We start from the raw sequence: 21,238 nt of genomic DNA, 5'->3' as shown, positions 1-21,238 counted from the left end.
AAATTCAGGTTAGTTTTTTTTTATTCCTACTTGCATTTTTTTTAATTAATCTTCTTTCCATAAAAAACTTCTGCAGCAGCGAAATGCAGTTGCCCCACCTGCATCTTCTGCTTTTAGGGGCTGTGGCAGAGCCCGGCCTAAGTTTGAGAAAATGTAATTTAAATTTTGTACTCTAATTAGCTTTTCTTGACCCGTTCACTTGGGAGCACGTGTTATTTCTGCTCTGGAGACAACCTTTGCAGAATGGGAATGAACACCTTAGACTGACTTGATCTCTTCGCCATCAGCTCCTGTAGTAGCTAGAGATCTGTTTTACTTTGCGGACGAATGAAACACCCATGGTTCGGGCTGGAATAAGTCTCACAGGATGTCTTTGATTTGTATTAAAGTTATAAGTGCACAGAAATCATGCAGTTAGCTCCTCATGGTGGTGTGATTTGAGATCTCAGTGCTGCAGAGCAGCGATGAATGAAACGACAATGAAAGTTACTCTGGAAAGGATCTTTCCTCACTCCTCTTTCCTGCCCCAAGCCGCATCAGCCAGAAGACCAAATACAAACCAACATGCATTTCTTTTTAGTGAAATGTGTGAACAAAGCAATTCTCTCAATATTTAGCATTTGTGACTACAAAAGGTTTTTTTTATTATTTTTTTTTAATGGGGGCCATGTGCTGCTTGCTGCTGGCTGACATCAATTTGCATTAGTTGTCATTGCCAGATGTTTGGTTTGGAGAGCTAGTGCAGCACTTCCCATTAAGGCCTGCCTTTTCACCTAATATTAATTATGATGCTCAGCCATAAAACAGGAGAAAAAGGCAGTAATAACCGTGAACATTACACAAATTAATTTATTTGAAAATAAATTTCTATGAAACAGAAAAGAGTTCATGTTTAGGAAAATAGTTTCCAAGTTCTCACACTTACTTCTGGTTGTTTTATGTCACTTCAAGGCAAATCAGCTTACTTTCCTTATGATTAAAGTGTTTAATTTTTTAGATCAAGTACCTCAGTAATTTTCAGAAAGTCCTCCTTTTAGTAAGTGGCATGGACCACAGCAGCTTTCAGGTAGAAGTCATTTGCTGAGTAAAGACACCGAGTTCCAACATACACATTTTTCCCTCACAGTGAATTTTAAGTCAACAGTTTTCCTGTGTTAGCCGAAACAACCAAGACGGTTTAATATTCCTTTGCACTAAGAAGATAAGTCATCAGACTTGTAGATCAGAAAAAGAYTGCATAATTCAGGCACGACTGCTAATTATCGGTGACAAGAGTAGCAAGCATTAATTTACTCTGCAAAACAGAGCCTTTCTATGTACGCGCTCCCAGGGCTAAGTCAAGCAATAGTTTATGTCATATTCTTTTCATAAAGAGTTTCAAAAATATTTGATGCAATAATATTTTCCATCTGGGAATTTTCTTCCCTTCTTAAGAGAAGACACTACTTACTTTCTAAGTGTGGGCTGTATTTATTTTCTAAATGTGACATACCGATGACAGAAACCTTTTCTTTTTTTTCTCTTTCTCATCTTGTTTTAAACATGCAGCCATGATTAAAAGGAAAATGCATTAATCTGGCTCTTAAATCTTTATCATTTCCCAACAAAATGTTTCTAATACTACGGGAAGATTTATGCCGATGTATTTAAAAGACTTCGAACAATCCTGAGCAGTTAATAGTACACCAGCTCCATTCAGCTAAATTATGTAAGCGCCGAACACGCATCATCACTTCCCTCCCACGTGCACCGTTTCCATAACATAACGCGTACGGCCAGCCCGAACTGCAGGAGCCGAAGAGGGATTTCCTGGCAGCCCCTAGCGCTGAATGCCCGGAGCCAAGGCAGGCTGCGCGCAGAGGCGGTCAGGCTCTGCCAGGGCCCCCCGAGTTCGGAAATGCCGCGTTATTTCCTCCAYGCGGCTTGAGCTAATAGCAGCGGCTGGACAGACAACGCCACGTCCACACTGGCATCGCAGCGTAGAGAAAGGTTTGGCTAAGCTCCTCCGCCCCAGTTCAGATCCTTGCGTGCCGTGCTCTTGGTGTCCGAGTTCACAACGGTTTTTCAATATCAAAGATACTGCAGCATTTTGCAGATCCCTTGAGTACCTGCAGATCTCAAGACTTGCCAGTACCTGTGCGAAAGCATGGTACGATGAGCACTGGAAAGCCACCACACTGCATGTATTAGCTGAAGCCTTATTCCCGCAGTGCACTCTGTCAAAGATTTCAACCTAGCAAGGAACTGTGCAGTAAGCAGATTCAATTCAGCATAAAACCTGACACATGGTCCTTCCTTAATCTTAACGGTGATCTCAATCTTCTGAGAACCTGTGCCATCCTATACTATAATCTAGAAATTAACACTGAAAGTAAAACAAAATAGAAGGAAATCTTACCCTCAAAAACTGTTTTGAAGACTATTTAAGGAGTATTGTACACAACTGTCATCTTTCCAAATACTAAGTATTCTTATTTATAATCTTACTTAAGGTTTAAGATATATTCTTCCAGTGTGACCAACAAAAATCCTACCTCAACTTCACTGCTCTAACCTGTTACAATAACTGATCAAAGTTCTAGTTATGAAGTTATTTGCAGTATGCAATAAACATTTACACCAAAAATGCAGCCCCCACACTTAGCACCTGAAAGTGCAGACATCTTCTSAACATTGATAGCTGTACACAGTGTATTTCTCTACATTAGGCAACTGACGTAGTTAAACGGTTTTGAATCATACTTCCCCTTCCCCCACCCTCCTTATCCTAAAAGCACCTTATCTTTATCACCTATGGCTCAGGTTCCTAATTATAATCCTTTGCATAATCTTTAACACAAAAGATACAATATCCCAATTATATTGTGGCAACTTTTATTTGACTTTGGTAATAACAGGAAAACAATGCAGTTGCTCTGTTTAATAAAGCCTTTTTTATTATTTAAAAAAGAAGTTTGAGCTTTACTAGTGAACATGGAAATGTAAAGCAAGTTTTCTGTAGCACAGGTTTTCTGAATTTTCTTGAGGTAAATAAAATGCTGAAAATAGAAGCTCGGTGTTCTTCTCCCCCCYTCACTTTTTCTAACCATCTCACTTATGGAAAAACAGACTGTTGTCAGAGGACTCTCAAGGTGACATTTTCACAGACACTCTGACTTTTTCTTTAAAGCGCAAAAGATGTTMTGAAGTGAACAAACAGCCTCCTAGTCCTGTTTCTTTTCTATAAAGAAGGAAAACACTGCCAGATTGCTTCTAGCATAATCCCATTCATTTTACCCGTAATGACAATTGATAGAGAGTGAAAGCACACTCTGGGACAGTGAGGGATCAGTTTCTTTTGCCAACAGTCTTGACTAGAAGCCAACCTGAATCATTTCCCTTCAAAGCAACAGGTCAAGGAACAACTCTGGAATCTCAAAAAAAACCCTTCAAGAATGATAAACCGTAAGGTTGCTTAGCCCTCAAAATCATTGCTAAAGCCAAGTATAAAAATTGGTCAGTGGTACCTAAAGATCCAGTGTGACAAGTGAAGGGGAAGGCGTAGAGGAAGGGTATCTCACAGCATTCAGTAATAGCACCTGACAAATTTACAATAGCTATTCCTAAAGGAAAAAAAGCACGACCACCATAGCTATCAAGATCTATATGATTTTTTTTTTGTCCTATTGCATGGACTTCATTAAAACAATTAACTGAAATGATAAGAAAGTATGATTACACAGATTTCATTAAAACATTCATTACTTTATCATTTTATTTYATTTTATCCTAGAGATTTCATTCAAAGTAATGAATGTTTTAATGAAAACTTTCCTATCATTTATTTCTGTTATGCAAGATACCTCACATTGCTGTTTTTACCTGTGTGTGTTCCCTTCCCWGACCTAGCATTTGAACTTGTGTTTATTACTACAACCGTTTTTTCCTCCCCCCCTCCCCCCCCCAGTAAAAATCTATGTTGTATTTCACAAATAGCAAACACTGCTTGAACTAAAGCTTCTGAAAGTTTATTTATTAGGCTTGAAATGCAAAATTATATTTTTATTCAAAATGTAAAGATAAGATRGTTTTAAAATGTTAGTGCTCACCAACAGTAAATAGAAACAGCTCTGCTAACAAAGAAACGGAGCCAGGGAGCCTTAAGAAATAATGCAGTGAAAAACAGCCTTTGCCTTCTGAATCACTTGCAAAAGTTCTCATATTTTTGTATCATTTTAACTAAAAGAAAGATGCAGATATCCTTAGACTTCAAAGTTTCTACCCATTAACATACCACATATTCCACTCCAAGTGTTAGATATRAATAATCCTACTCTGAATTTGCTCATCATTATTATGCTGAAGAGTTGAGATGGAATATCAGACAGTAACTCCCACATTTTTTAAGGGGGACTGAGAGGAAAAAACACCCCAGCACACAGAAGTCCTACACAAAATGCATGYGTGTATATAAATACTCAATTTGCTTTAGGAACAAGCAGCAAGATATAGCAAGGACAAATCCAAAGTTTATTCCATGTGTGCTACAGTTAAACATGTTAAGAAGTATCAAAATCTCTACTATTAACATATGGCAAGAATTTTATTGTTACAATGCATCATGATGTATCAGCCCCACTGGAAAAGGCTTAAGCTGCAGACAGTGCAATTGCATTAAATCTTAATTCTTCTGGATCACGTTCCATGAATTTCTTACAAACTTCTATTGCATCCTGAAAGGAAAAAAAGAAAAACTTATTCAGACAAACAATTGAAATAAAATACAACCAAAATGAACTTTTCCATAGAGGATTCCTAATGAGACAAATTTATTTAAACTGTATTTCTGATCCAAGTTGCCTCATTCAAGATTAGAGTGCTCATAAAGGCAGTAGAAGAGAGCAGAAGCCGTATACAGAACCTTAACAACAACTTTTGTTACTGAATATTACTTTGTCCAAAAGGCATGCGTTGTTCGTCTGACTTTCCAAATGCAACTCAAGTTTGCCTTTACTAGTACTGCTGTATTCAGAAACTTTTCCTTTGTCTCAAGATGAATCTAAACTGTGTGGGGTAAGTGAAAGATTATAAATAATTCCTTCATCTAGCTTTAGGGTGCAATATGGAGAGCACATGTTATCAGTGAAAATAGGGAAAAAAAAACATATGAAAGAATAAAAGCTTTACTCAGCTCCCACCTCCCAACAAGCACAAACTGCACGCACACATTATAGAGATTAGGTCAACACTACTAAACTGTAAGAGCTTTCGTTTTGAGTTTCTCTGGTTTCTTCCTTTCATAAAGCTAATCCAGACTGGATACTCTAATGGCCAGATCTATGCATTGCCCCCTCTCTGCTTCAATTTGGCATTGTTTACTGGGATGAAAGTTTATTCTTCCAATGAAGTGTATTCCTTTTGGATTCATYTATCAGCTAAACAGCTCCTGACACAAAGCAGCAACCAAAAGAAACCATGAAGCTAAAGGAGAATGATTATAGGTGGAGGAAGCTAGGGCAAGAAGCAGAAAGTGCTGGAGGCGGATTCACCTTATGTCCAGCATGACGTTTATCAAACTAGAACTAAAGCAAAAGCAAAGCAAATGAAAAATTACTATTAAGTTTTCAAACTGACTGCTTCACTTCATACACAATTTAAAGGCAGCAGTAGCACATGAAAAATCTCAGCGCACACACAAAAAATCCTTCTGATCGTTATGATCGATTCTTCAGACGTTTCTTGCTTTCATACTATTATACTCTCACAACATGTGCATTCTGAAATAACCATTTCAAAAYTGAGTAAACATAATTGTCTCACCATCCTGCTCACTCTACACCAACAGAACTATAAATATAAGTCTGAATTTTGTTTAGCACCATTTGAGAGAGTTTTCTATTCCTACCTCTAAAAAAGAATCGTCGCTAGTTTCCCCATGGTTTACTGGAAATGGCTTGCGCCCATCTGTTGAAACATAAAACAGGATTAAACAAAGCATTTATAAAACTGAAAAGTTTTTTTAATAAAGAATAAACAGATTTTACTCTTTACTTAYAAAAGTGCCACCTCACTTTTCATAAAGAATCGCACAAATTATACTATGCAGCTACTGCTCGTCTCTCTTCCATGACTGCTTCAAAGATACCATTATGCACAAGCTGTTGAAGTTTTTAATAAAGTGTTACAGTATTTTTTTAATATATATTTTTAAGCTGTCAGTTGCAATTGTTTTAATGCTGGTACAGTACTTTAGTTTCTCAAGCAGAGAAGAACAATTTCAACTGCTCTTAATGGATGTATGCAGACTGCTCTGGATTTGTGGTCTTTGACAATTGATCAGAGAATCCGTGATCACCAGAAGAGAACACCAAACCCACCACTTAAAGGGTTTGAAGAGCAAAAGGCATAACTGAAATATTATCCTCTTTTTAAAATCTGTAATCAAAACCCAAATGATTTAGGTATTAAATAGGTTCACAGCATTTAAAATAGTTGCTACAGCTAGATTGTCCTTTACTTTGCAAAATAATAATGCTATTACCATCAGTATTTTTAAAATGCTTTTGTTTGTAGCATTTACTAGAAAAGATTCCCTTTTGGCTCAGTGCTCTCTTTAGAAGAGTTCTCCATCCCCAAAGATTCCACTGAATTTGGCATTGTGTCTAAACTACATTCTCCCTAACTGAAAATAGATTCCATGATAGAACACTTTTATATTTATAGTAATGAACACCCTCTTGTTCACACAACAAGCATGATTGAAGATTTAACAATGCAAAATCCTCAGAACATGCCAGGAAACAGAACTGAATGCCCTGCACTGTTGCAAGCTAAGTCTGATTGGAATTTTTACATGCATCTTGGCACAACGGCATTTTAATTCCATCTGCCTATAGAAAACATGTTTTTTATGGCAAAAACATCATAAGCATTTCACATTTATGTGGTTCCCTAGAGTGTGTTGCCTGCCAAAGCCCACATGCTGGCCACAGTGATCAAAGCCAGTGAATGAATCGAAAAACCTTCTCCCATTTTCCTACTTTCATTTTTTTTTTTAAATACTTTCTTCCGCTAGTACAGAGAGAAGTTATTTTAAGAACAAAGGAAACAGTATTAGCTTTCCACAATACAGTTGAGCTAAATGCCTMATTTTTAATATTAGCAGAAAATGAAAGTGATTTTTCTTGCATCATTCTCAGATTAGAAAATACATAAATATGATAATCATTGTTTGTAGTATGCTTTTAAGTAGAACAAATTAATGCACAATGCAATGATAACATGGAAATAATAGCGCACAGCTAAAAGAAATGAGCCATCCATCATTACACGCAACATGCTTTGAAATTTATTGTCATAAAATATTTATATCGCATCCTACAGTAGTTGCCTCACTATTTGATCTAGTTCACTGTCATTACACATACAGCTTCACAGAAAAATAGAAATCTGTCTCCTGTACATGAATGATCACTTATTATTTCTTATATCCCCCTTAATATTAACATAAGCATTTCTTACACATCACTTAAGCCCCAGGATTCAATTAATTGTCCCCTGTTAAGGCTACTGCTTAACAACATGTTGATTTTAAAAAGGTACTGAATCCAAAGAAACAGCAAATATTCCCACCATAAAATACCGCAAAAATTACTTTAGGGAAGTCCAGAGTGACTTGCGGTTTTTAAATCCTATTCTTGATAGCTTTCTGAAGTGCCTTAGCAAAACCTAGTTGCCCAGCAACATGTTTAAGATTAGAATCATTAGAAAATATCTGAGCAGAACTTGGTGCTACACAATATGACAACAGGAAAAAATAGCTGTAATGCCAAAAACAAACTGCTGTTTAGAAGTTAACTATCTAGTGACCACAAAAAAGTAGATTAAGAGAATAACCAGCCTATAATAAATAAATTGCAGAATATTAGTATCTGCTAGTATTCTGACTATATAATTTCAACTTTAACTATAGTGCTGTTTAATAATATAGCTAACACTTCTGTAGTTGCCTAAAGTTTATTAATTGTTTCCACAAGCAACTAATAACTACAACGATATTTTCTTCTCTGAAAGTACAAGTGTTCATTAACTCTTTCTTGCTTCCTGTCCTCATAAACAATAAAGGAAACTCAGAGATAGTCTAGTATTATGCACTGTTTTATCTGAGTGGGAGAGTGTTGTGGAAAAAGAGTCCTAAAGAGGCAACTGGAAAAGTGTTCTAATTCTTTGGCAGAAAGTCTCCCCCCCCACCCCCCAAACACCATTCAACAAAACCTAGGAGGCAGTTGAAAAGAACCTAAGCCCTATAAGAAATCAAATAATCTGTCRCAAACTTTAGTAACTGAACAAGATTACCATTTGTGTTTACTTCAAACAAATGGAGAGGAGGATATAAAGCATTCTTACCCAATTCATAGAGATGACCACCTACATTAACTAATGCAATAAAGTGAAGGTCTACTTTTTCATCTATACTTGGTGCCTGCAAAACAAAAAACATAGTGTTCACTAAAACTCTCATCACAATGAAGTTAACTAGAATATATCATCACAAAACAAAACACCTGGCCATTCGAAGGATGGAAGTTGCAAGTGAGAAGCGCATTCTGGCTCTATGCAGAATGGCAGAAGTCATACCATAGAACATTTGGAAATATAAACACATTTCCTGCAAATGCATACATCAGTAAGAATTATTTCAAAAAGGTATCTGACAGTGTTCTCAACAGTTATTTTACAAAAGAGCTTCCTTTTTCACTACTGGATTACAAGTAGTATCAACTCAAATACATCAGCATTAAAAACATATAAATAGCAACTCCTTCACTAACCCACCTACTGTAACAAAACAAAGCGATGCAGGATTGCACTCTAAATCTGTAGTATTTTAAAACTGAAGATATTTGTTTAGTCAAAATTAATTTTGCTTGCAAGTCACTTGTAATACAGTCAACAGGTTCTCCCCTCACAAGCAGTAGAGAGAACTAGACGTTCTCTCATTCCTCCATCCCAAGACACTTACTAGGTAAATAGAAAGGGAAATAATCAGAGATACACATAGCTCCATTTGTCTCAAACTCCTTGGAGAATTTGTTTCAGATTCCAGGGTGATATCATAGGCATCATTGCTGCACATCAAGAAAGCACTGCAGTGCAGGGACAGCACATATTTAAATKACATGACAAAAATGGTTAGTTGGTAAAAATCTGCTTCAGTACTGCACTGCCAACTGTGCCAAGCAACAGCTTTCTCAGGAGAAGACAACAGGGCATGCAGTGCATYGCCCACCTGCCAGTATGCTTTCCCAGCATCCACTACTCAGGGGATTTGGAACTTCTGAGCCAAACACTGTATTACTACCATTGGGTTCAATAGCCAATGGTGGTTTTATTTCCTCATGAATCTGTCCAATCTCCATTTAAGTCCATAATCCACAATACAGTTAGACAACATATGAAGAAATGGGAAAAAGCACCTCAATTTGTCTTGAAGAAACTATCAGGCAACTGGTTCATATGGAAATACATTTGATGCACTCTCTTCCTCTATATTTAAATGGTAATCTCTAGTTTTAGCCTTCTGGAATTGCTTAAAGCACCTCAGAACCTAAGAACTTGCCAGGAACCTAGTACTCCGTAAGAGTGTTTGTGGAATGTTGCAGTTACATCACGCTTTTAAGACCAAGTTAAAGTTCCCTCTTCATGGACATGAAGAAAGACTTTAAAAGATGATCCAAGTTGAAGAAATACAGCAAATGGCCAAAACAGTAGTGGGAAGGACAAGAAGTTAAAATTAGTACTTTAACAAATGAAGAATGCTGAAGACTACAGCATTAGTGAGGAGTTGGCCACAGCTTACGGAAATCCTGTGTGGCAAGGAAAAAAAAAAGGCACAAAGAAAAAAAAAAACAAACTTCCCCCACCCTCACCAATATCTATCTCTATGACCAAATAAAAATGCAAGAGACAAATACTGCGTTTCACAGGGCCCAGAAGGGAAAACGAAGAGGATTTCTGCCACTTGCAAAGAGCAGACTATTGAAGGGGCCATCAATCAGCAGCTGTTTAGATGCATCAAACCACAGTGCTACAAAAGCCTGAAGGCAGGCAAAACAGTTCTTGTTAAGTCCCAAGTTGCCACCTAATCCCAGCACTTACAATGACTTCGCAGCTGCCCACATATCAAGTTGTGTCAAACTACAGCACCAAAGCTACTAACTAGGAAGTCTGGATTTAAGAAACTTCACAGTGAGTGGAAAGACTGCTACAAGTTAGTCCCACTGTATGAAGAAAAATGGYTTAACACCTAAAAGCTTGCTTCTGACTATGTGTGTACAAACTGACTTTACTAGTCAGCTCAAAATATTAGAATTTATTTTTATAGGACAAGCCTGATTCACAGCATTTATTTTTGCTCAGATTTAAACCAACACTCAATTGTTTCCTTTGACTGCTTTAGGCCTCTGTTCTTTGCCAACTTTTAATAATCACCTTTTCTACAGATATAGGTACTTGGCATGTCCTCAATGCTGAATCTATGTATAGCTGGAAGATTGACAGTGGAGCCATCAAGAAAAATATGATTATTTTAAAAGAYTGCTATTCTTACTGAATATAGCCATGGCTGTTTTTGAACTTGTTGAATCCAGATAATGCACCTCCATTGTGTTACTGATGCAGCCTGTAAGAAATATTGTTTTTATATTTTAAATTCTCAGTTGTCATTGGGGGGGCAGTTGAGCAAACTCAGGGGAAGAAAGAGCCATGCCATTATTAAAGTTTCTATCACATGCTCAATTTTCTTCATCTGTGATTTCTTTTTTAGTATTTTAATATTTACATTAGATGAAAAGAAGATCTATTTCTTGCAAATGAGGATTATGGTTATTTTTGACTGGCAATTATTTGCATAAACACAGAGACAACAAGGTCTGGATCATCAAGTTGATCTGAAGTTTTTATTATAAAAATATGTTGCTTAGGATTTAGGCAAAACAAGTGTCTGGATTAAACCTTCCCCATATGATGAATRAGGTTCAGAATCCCCCTACCCCCTTCTGGGGGAATAAAGCAGCYATTTGCCTGCATGTGTGCATACACCAGCACACACAAACTTATCAGGCCAACTTCTATTTCACTGAGAAGCTCTTAATTCTAGTACTAAAACCAGACTTTAGATTTCAAAGRGAGGGAAAGAATAGTGATTACCACCTTCAGGGAGATAGCTTTTGTGGTTTTCATGAAAAGCTATACCTTTGGCAAAGTTTCCTGCTTTTAATAAACAACCTGCATAAAGACTTAAGATAAAAAAAAGAAAATATGTGTTCGTCCCTAAGTAGTATTTTCAGGGCAACTGCAGAGAATTCTCTTGATCACTCTTCTTGTCAAAGACCAGTAGAACATCAGTATCAACCATGCATTGGGATCTCCCGTTCCTCTGATTTTTCCACTTAGTGCCAAACTTAAYGTGCAGAAAGAAAAAAGCAAATTTGAATGATCACATGGAAGAACCATCAGGAAGGGGAAAGGTATGAGTCTGAAAAGATTCATTCTCTGATCAGGATTTGGAACCAATCTCTACAATTCAGGACATTTTTCAAGTCTTCTGAATAGCAATAGCACTCTGAAAGAAAATTCATGTTTCTTTTCCAACCAAAAAGTCAGAAAGAAAGACAACAAGTCTCAAGTAGCTTACATAAGCTGGCTTACATATGGTTTCTGTCTTGGTATAACCCACATCACAGGAACTTACTCCTTAGTGGACATGACTTTTCCAATTTAACATGTTTAAGAGGAAAAAAAAACCCACTAACACACACACACACACACACACACACACACACACTCAAAACTAACATCCAGCAGACTTGAAAGTGATTTGGTTAAAAGAAAAGATGAGAAGTAGTCAAAGTGATGACACCAAAAATATTTTTCGTAATCATAATTTGTCCTCAAGCTACTGAGATAACCCTCGATAAGAGCACAGTGCATCTTCATGGATTATCCATCTCATACTTCACATGTTTTAGCACACAAGTTAAAACGAACAACTTTCCAGCCTTCTGGTGCTTCTTCATTATTTAATATCTAATAGCTATTTCTCCTTTTGCCTTCCAACACCATTCATTCCCTTATTAATAAAAAAAAAAAAAAAAGCTTCTCTATTAATTCCAAGCCACTCAGAAATGAGAACCAGAGCGGCAGTGCTGTCTGATTTTGGATACCAAACTAAAGGCATCTGAATGAGTCTTGATTTTTTCAGAGGATGTGACTACCTTTCTCTGCTGACTTGGATATTCAGATTGAATTCAAAAAGGTGACTTTTCATAATAGTCAGCAATAGTAATTGATTTCAGGCTAATACCCATTAATTCATATCACCTCCTGTTAGTCTGAGAAATTCCTTGTTCTTACCTTTCACCACTGCCCTGCAAGCTGTCCTCTACTCACGAGCAGCTACATTTTTCATTCTTGCTGTTGCATTAACCTTCAGAAACCCAATGGTACAACTTTACAACCAAAAGCTGGTTTACTCTTAGGCTAATTATATCAACTGGTCTAATAAAGTACACTTYGTCTCCTATACAGTTCATCTTCCTAACATATTCAAACCCTTATCATCTAAAAGTAACTATTCAATTTTCATACATCTGAAAAGTTTTCATCTTAAAATGTTACTAGTTTAGGACAAAATTGTTTATCCACTTTGATCTAGAGTTGGTGTCTTGTCCCCAAAACACATTTTGGTGGAAAAATATGCAACTGGGGGAAAATGTTTGTCTTGCTCCCACAGATACACTAGGCAATGCTCACCTCAATCGGCTTATAACTTTCCTGAAGGACCACAATATAAAAGCAGGTTCAATATTACATAACAGATTTCAGAAAGTTTCTTCTACTTAAAATCTTATCTACTAATTATTTCCTTACACTTGCCTTTGAGAGAATAAAGTGAAGCAATAAATCTCAAGCCATTTTAGAAGAATATTTTGCATTACAGATATCCAGGTAGTGATCAAAACAAAACAAAGTTGTGTAAGTCAAGACTGGCATCAAGAGTCTCAGGTTCTGGAAAAAAATAGGTAAAGACTGATAAGAYGACAATTTTGCAAAACCTTAAGGAGTGAAAAGATATGGATGCATCAAATTCAAAGATCAAGACAAAAATAACTACTAAGTCTAAGGCAGAAAAAAAAAGTCAGAGGCTTAAATACACAGTTTTACTCACAAGGGGTTATGAGAAAAAGAAAAACCCTCTTCAAATACACATTTACACAAGAGAATGTTAGATGTGCTTGGTTTGGTTTCAGTGAATTTTGAAGTAAAAAAAGGAAGGCAATGCAATTCCCATGGGGTAGATTAGGCCTTTGTAATGTTTCCATTTTGAAGTACACAACATACTGACACTATCCTTCAGCAAACTTCCTTTATCTGACTGAAAGGTATTTGAAACATGGTTAAAATGCTGCAATTAAAATAATGACAACTGGAATGATGATCACAAGTTTCAGCAAGACTATTTCTGGCTCTTTCTCACTGAACAGGGACATCACTATTCACACTCAATATGCTGCAGTAAGYTGGCTGTATCTGGAAGGCTCTGGAGCTTCACATCCTAATGTACACACAGCACTTACTTGAGACCAATGTAGTCCTTGTCCAGACTACAGGAAAAAATTTACAGAAGAAAGGGACAAAGGGACTATCTAGTTGGGACTGYTGACCCACAGAATGGATATGAGATTCCTTTGCCAAGTGTTGTCTTGTATTTTTCTACCATGCTGTCCCTTTAAAGCTTATTAACTCCTTTATGCCCCACTTTGCACCTAGAACATGCAAGTGCCAAATTAGCTAGGATTCCAAGCTGCTGGATGGAAGCATTTGGTTTTGAATGGGAAGATGTCAAATTAGAAACTGAAATCCAGAGTTGAGGCCCAGAGCATTTAGATTCAGGAAGATTATTCAGCAGTGTGCTGAGCTAAACAGCTGTTTCTTGTTTTTAAAAACAGCAACTTCAGTCCAACACAGAAATTAAAGGTTGAGTAGCCAAGATGAAAAACAGCATGTCTCCCCATTTGAGAAGTGTGAAGAAGACAACAGAATTAGGAGATTACCATGACTTATAAAAGGCAGCAAGATGATCTCAAGGTAAGTAGAGATTCTAAACCAAAAGAACARATGATGTAGAAAAATAAGGGATAACATGGGTTGAGGAAGGGTCAACAACAATGAAACCTGTTGTTATCTGTAGCTTAAAAMCTCACTGTATCTACTGCAACATCATCAAGTTTGCATAGAATATTTCAGTATAGTATTTTCAATGTTTTTCTCTGTTACATGCCTTCAGCCATCTGGAGACTTCATCAAGTCAAAGTAGTCTTCTGAGAACAGAAAGCAGTTTTATTTAAGGAGTAGAAAGTCAGACTACCACCATTGACTTTTGCTCTCAGTTTTGAAGACATTTACCATCTGTCCAATGTAGTTATAAATACTTTTCTTCTACGTAAATAAAGTTCAGTTTTATTTTAAACAATGTACAGAATGTTTTTCCACTCCTTGTAATTAAATGCATAGGATTCTGAATAAAAGCAATGCTAAAACATTTTTATACAATACTCCAGCCAATGCAGCTGCATTGTATGTGTAGCAGAACAATCAGTTCTGTAGTAATACTAATTTGTTGAAGCCATGATGTTTTAGGGGCATAGGTAGGACAAAGGTTGAAGGTAAAGATGCTCTACCAACTAAGCTCACTTACATGAACAAAAGCCTATTTTTTCAAAGTTATACTAATTTACATACAGTTCATGTGTTTTTGATTGTACGCTGTATAAAAGTGTAAAGACAGGAATAACCTTTCAGCTACCAGTAAGTGTCAGACTGTACATTGTATTCAGTGATAAATCTTTCCTAAATAGAATATTTGCTAGATAAGTCTAAGTGGAATTAACAAGTAGTATCTTAAAACCAATTTTGGCAGCAAGCTTTTGTATTGCCAGACAGTTATGTTAAAGGCCATTTATTTTCTGAATGAAATTATAATTTAAAGTATTCCAAACAAATATTCACTGCTAATAGATAACTATTTGTTTAGAAATACTCAGAATTAAATAAGAAAAAAAAAAAGACTTGCAACTTGCAAACATTCATTGTCTATCACAATAGACTTTACTGTAACTTCCAACCTTGGTGAAGTCATGACTGACTTAGTGTTTCAGTAAACTCAATCTATTAATGTAGTTATTATAAGCAGTCAATCCCAAGATCAAAAGTTTTCTCATCAAGTCTTTTGTTAACATCAAGCTTCTATACTTCATATTCATACAAGATCCCAGTTTCAAATCACAAAAACGTAACATGGTAGAATTTTCAAAGTTTTCCTAAACAAACAAAGAATCCCCTGGTAAGGTGTCAGAGGTTTGCYAATGTTCACAGCAAAAAATGTTTAAGGCAGTCAAAAAAAAATGCATGAGTTGGGGAGAACTTAAGACCATTTTTAGCTCTGTATTTCCTAAAATCTAAAGTTACTTAGCTAGCCCTAAACAATAACATCACTGTTCCTAGCTAGGCACTTTATGATAGTTATTATTCATATGAAGAGAAAGGTGGCTGGGAAAAGATTCATCTTGAGATACTTATCCTGATAAAGATATAAAAGCTAAACAGAAATGGAAGTATTTTGACACTAGTTTTTAATAGTAATTATATATTAAGTCTTAAGAATTTCTAGAAAGACAGACCTGTACACACTAGGGAATTATTTGGATCAGTCAGAATACTTGTTTCACCTCAGTAAAAAATTCATATTCCTCAAATAGGAATTTCTAGTGAAAAAGCAGAAACATAGTTGTTACAAAAAAAAAAAAAAAACTATTGTCCAAATTTTACTTCTAAGAGCATTCAGTTCTAAATATCAAGATCTTTTGTGCATACTGAAAGAGTTATGACTTTAAAAGTAACATGAAATCCCTCTAAAGAATTCTTTCAGTTTAGTGATTCTGATGGTGGTCATAGCACAGTTTAGAAATATTAGCTACTGTGTGCATGTGTTATTWTTTCCCTGCTTTTTCCAAGATAATCTTTTTTCCCTTTACTCACCGGAAACAAAGGTAAGTATAGTAATTGATGAAAAGCTATCTGTTAGAATGTCTTCACCTTCAACCAGAAGGTAAGTTTTACAAACTGGATAAAGGAAAAAATATCAAGTAAGAAGGTAAGCAGGTAAGCCAGCCCCTTGAGATTACAGAAAACACTTCACCTTTAGCAAAACAYCAAGGGACTGTTAAGCAAGACTTAGAACAGAAGAAAATGAGTCTAGGTTTGGGATACCAGAACATAAACCAGGTCTCAAACACAGAAGAAATACTATGATATGACAAAGAATTAGAAGCCCCTTGGTTTAGAAGATCCAAATGAGAGATCATGAAGATGAGGTGAAGAGGCTGGATGTAAAGCCTATGGGGGAAAAAAAAGCCACTTCATGAACAGCAAGCTTCATCTATGCTCTGAAAATGATCTGGTACATGTGCTGAATCAAAAAATATTTGGACAGCAAAGCATGGAGTGATGTACTTTTGCTCTCCAACACGGTAGAAAGAAAAGAGAAAGAAAACCTCCAAGAATGGTTGAGAAAAGACCCCAACAAAAAAAATGATGCCCTGAAGACTGAACGTTACGTGGCAGAATGCCAGTCATGTCAGAGTAAGAAAAGACTGAAGATGGACTACACTTACAACAGAATGAAGCCCAACAGATGGAAGGCGTATCAAGGGCCGCCAACGACGGAGACGAACTGAAGGACTGGTAGCTTTTGCAGGACCTACATGATTACGTTTGGCCCAGGAGAGGGATGCAGAGTAACACAATGGTGAAGCCTTCGTTCTGCTGTGGCTAACCTGAGGCTGCGATGAGGATGGTGGTGAAGACAGCGAGGACGATGACGACTACATAAATATTAAAAAAGAACATACTTAGCCCACTTAAACTTGAATTAACATACCTAAAAAGGCAACTGCAAAGATGTCCACTGTTCATTACACTGCTTTAACTGATAAAGCCTACACAGAAAATAACAAAGAATGCRTTGGATTTGAATGAGATGATAAGGGAGCAATGAAGAGAAGTAAAGACATGGTCCATATCTGAAGTTTACCATCAGATAAGCTAGAGGTTTTTCACATCCAGTGAACTTCATAATATGAACCCAAGTTCACTGATTCATATGAGAGACAGACTGCTAGCAAGTGAGAAAGAACTCACTGAAAATAAGTGAACTGAAATAACATCTCATGGRAAGAATAGTTGAGAACAGATAAGAGTGATCAATCCTGTCTACAGTCACAAAGACTACTAGTATTTTTTTTTTTGGTCAATTTAAGAGAGGTAGATTGTGCTATTCTGGGATTTCAAAYGAATCAATCACTGTAATGGATCCCAGCGTTTCTTTACTGTTCTATTTCTAACATAAAATAATAGCAAAGAAAAGGGAAGCTTACCGTGGTGAGGTATGCAACTTCCTAAGTTTTTCACCTATTCTTCTAAAATAGCAGGCCAGTGGCAGTATTGCCATTAACACTCAGGATCCCTTTAGTATCCGTGGAAGCAGTAGGACTATGTTAAACCATTCAAATAGTTACTATTAGAAGAAAGACCACAGAAGTATTAAAAATGACTCTCAGTTGCAACTGACAAAACTATAGTAATATATTAAGACCAGAAAGAACCATTGTGATGATTTAGTTTTGATCTTCTGTCCCACATGGGCCACAGGACCAATCACCTTTTGTTTGAACTGGAACATGTTTACAAAACCAAAAAGTCAAGCTTATGATTTATTGACTACCAAAATAAAATCAGAATAAGACAATTTCAATCAATCCTGTCTACTGCTACAGAACCAGTAAGTAATGTTTTCATATAGTTTGAGATACATTAACCCTACTAGTGCTAAATAAAAAAGGCAACCTTGCTAATCTTACTTAATGAACATGAGAATAATGGATTATGTTAGTCCTTCTRGCCATGACATCAAACCAGGGTCTCACATTCAGCTTATCATCCACCAAAACTTTCTCCTCTCAGCTCATAAAATCCCCACTGTCATCTTCCATCTTTCAGAAAATTCCTCACCTCTCTCACACATTGTTCATCATCTCATCTGCTAATTATGGCCTTTATTTGACTTCAGAAAAATCCAGCTTTGTTTGAAGCTAACTTGAAGTGCAATCCAAATTGTCCTGTGTCAAAGGCTTGTGTTCACAATTAATTTACTGTCTCCTGATCTTTACCTTATCTGCAGATTGAGTTGTACTTTTATGTATCTGTGCCACTGATAGAAGTTGTTAAACAGTACAAGTCCTAGAACTAATCCTTGCAAGGCCTTATTAGAAAAGCATACTTACTCAGCAATGATATTCCACCTAGTTTCACTGAGATCTGCCAGCTGCTTGTGAATTCATTAAAATTATGTAGGCAGAATAGAAACTGCAGWTCCACAAGATATGTCCAACAATGCACTCAATGGGACAATTGTAGACTACAGAAACTGAGTATTAGATAGCTTGTCTGAAAAAAATAATTTTTACTTTATTTAATCAGTAAGTGCCAGTCAAAATAAATATTTTCTGTATTATTTTTGAAGCCTTTTATCTTCTTTCCTATGTGATTTTTTTTTTCCATTTCCTGTCAGGACTGAGGCAGTATTTTTTTCTGCTTTTATATTGTTGTCCTTAAAGGACACAGATAGGAGTTCTTCACAGAGAATAAGCATGAAGTACAGGAACAACTACAGAACTCAGRGGTAAGCATGCATGAACTGTTATAAGGCCTTGTAACACATCTAGAACAGTTTTGTCCATGTTAGGCAGTTCTCTATTAGACCCTCATGTAAAACAGGATTTTCAAGCATTCTGATCTATTCCTAGATCTCAGCAATTCCACAGAAATTAGTTCTAACACCAAAAAAATCTAAACCCTAAATGTAACCATAAAAAGAAATGAAGAAAGAGGAAATTAACAATGACAATACTTCTTAGAGTCAGAGAAACTTAGAAGAGTTCAGGGGCTATCATACTTCATTTTTACTACTGAAGGTTYGTCTTTTCCAAATTCTTCACATGAAGAACTGATTTTAAATGAAGCATTTTGCATTTGGATAAAATATCACATGGCTCATGCTATTTATGCTCAGCATGCCTAAGAAAGTTCTAAAAGATGACTCACAAAATGCTGCCCCTAGAAGTCTTCAGTCCTTGGACCTCCCTACAGACAAGAGRGGCCTGTAAGATTAGAACATGCTGTGAGACAGAAATCTAAGGGTCTTGCTAACTGGAAGGTTCACAATAAAAGCCAAGATCTATARATCCATAGAGATCTAGAAACTATAGATCTAGATCTGAACACTATATTAGGTTTTACAATTTTGCAAGTTTCTGCTGTCAAAATAGGTGAGATTGCTAGTCTTCCTGGAATCTGCAAGTACAATAACTGTGTACTTAGAAAGAGCAAAAGAAAAAAAAGGGGGGGGGAACCCCAAAAGCTTGAGAAGGAATTTATCCTGGCTTTGGTACATTCCATAGATAGGAAACTATTCAACTGTATACTTTTGTCCTGAAAAATCATCATTTAGCACTCTTAGCATAATTAACATGAGACTATGAATGAGAAATTGAATACTACCAAATTTAAGATTTGTTTCATATTCCAAGGATGGCCAATTATTTTGAAAGATGTTAAATATGGYAAAAAAGTCAAAAAGGCTGTGTAAAAACAATGCCTGAACCTCTACTATCCTTAATGATTGTACTTACTTATTTTCTGACTAATTCTGTTAAAATAGTGAGAATGTTAAATACTCCTTAATACTGAGACCAGAAAGGACTTACTATTCTCAAAATTAAATYTAGAATGCAATCTGCCACCACCAGGAATAAACTAAAACAACTTATTGTTTCTAGGTCAGTATCTTCCCTCATTTTGAGATTCAATGAATGGAATTTTATCATCCTTTGGTTCCTATGTTAGAAGGYCCCCTAGTAACATCAACCAAGGCTTAAAAAAAGTTCCTCTCCTTGAGAAGGTATTTTTACGTTTTAAGAGTGAAGTTTCGACAGACAGTATGTWGGAATTCTAGCAAGGCAAAGTTACTGCTGGACTTCTGTCTAATTATAATGRCTGCAATAGCCATAAAATTTCGTTCAAAGTTAGTTTATATCTACTGCTTGAGTAATAAGCATAAATTAAGATGTGTCATTTTCAATTGACTATTAGATGTACAAAAACAGAATTATTTTTCAATATTAATATGAAATTAAGTATAATATTCTAGTATCCTGAATTTGGAAATGCAAGAACTACATTTCACATTTAAAACAGGAAAGACAATTGTAACTATAGACACTATTCAAACAAGACTCATTAAAGGCTAGTTACTACAGTCAAAAGAGAACTACAGATTAACTTCATAATGTAAGAAGATCACAGGYGTACACTGTAGCACGTCAAACAGCTGAAGCAGTAAAACAAAAAACCCAGATATAGAATTGCATGTTATTATCATATGTGGCAGCAAGTATATTCATAGTTTGTAAAGTAAAAATTCATTATGAATAAGTTAAATTCCATGGAACCAGTCAAAAAAAAAAAAAAAACAAAAAAAAAACAAAAAAACAAAAAAACCACACAAACAAAAAAAAGGAGCTCAGGCAATTAACTTCTACCTCAACCCAGAACTCATTCCTAGGTATACCTGCTATTAAGTCCTAAAGCCATTTTACTAAGATCAAGAAACACCTATAGAGTTCCTCAGGCACCAAGGGCTGTGCCTCTTTGCATGCCCAGAAGCACACAAGTTCGATAGTGCTGAATAGCTCAGGACCCAGTTCATGCCTAGACCTGTCAGACTTTAAAAACAGGGCATCTGTCTGCTCATCTCACTTGAGGAACTCAAGCTAGCAAAATATCCTGGTCCATGTCTAATGCACTGAAGGCCTGACAGGACTACACTTAAARTGCCATTGCATAACTGTTTATTTGCAAGTAGAAATACTGCTTAACATTGAATCTGCTAGTGGTTACAAAAATTCATTCAGGGGCTCAAATTCAGGGCACYATCTCATTGGAAAGGGCAAGACCATGCTACCTCCCTCAAAGGAGGCTGCCCTATCTATAAGCTGATAAACTGTACTGAGACAGGGACTATCTTCTTCCCTCCATTCTGATGTTGTGCCACTGTGTAGGAAGAAATACCAGTTTGAATGGG

General features: G+C 36.3%; 1 protein-coding gene across 2 annotated transcripts in view; it reads right to left on the bottom strand.

Annotated features, from left to right (window-relative positions):
• Window positions 1–2,914: 2,914 nt before the first annotated feature.
• UCHL3 (ubiquitin C-terminal hydrolase L3) overlaps window positions 2,915–21,238 on the bottom strand; it is a 41,384-nt gene continuing 23,060 nt past the window's right edge. For both annotated transcript variants that reach the window (XM_085309511.1, XM_085309510.1), the window contains 3 exons: window positions 8,386–8,461; window positions 5,885–5,943; window positions 2,915–4,712 (listed from right to left, as the gene is read on the bottom strand). In XM_085309511.1, coding sequence (XP_085165637.1) covers window positions 4,629–4,712; window positions 5,885–5,943; window positions 8,386–8,461 — 219 coding nt within the window. In that variant the 3' untranslated portion in view covers window positions 2,915–4,628. The remainder of the gene's footprint in view (window positions 4,713–5,884; window positions 5,944–8,385; window positions 8,462–21,238) is intronic.

The sequence above is a fragment of the Rhea americana genome, unplaced genomic scaffold, assembly GCF_003343005.1.
Source record: "Rhea americana isolate MKP2758 unplaced genomic scaffold, rheAme1 scaffold_3, whole genome shotgun sequence".
NCBI classification, from domain to species: Eukaryota; Metazoa; Chordata; class Aves; order Rheiformes; family Rheidae; genus Rhea; species Rhea americana.
This window is presented reverse-complemented; position numbering and strand designations above follow the sequence as displayed.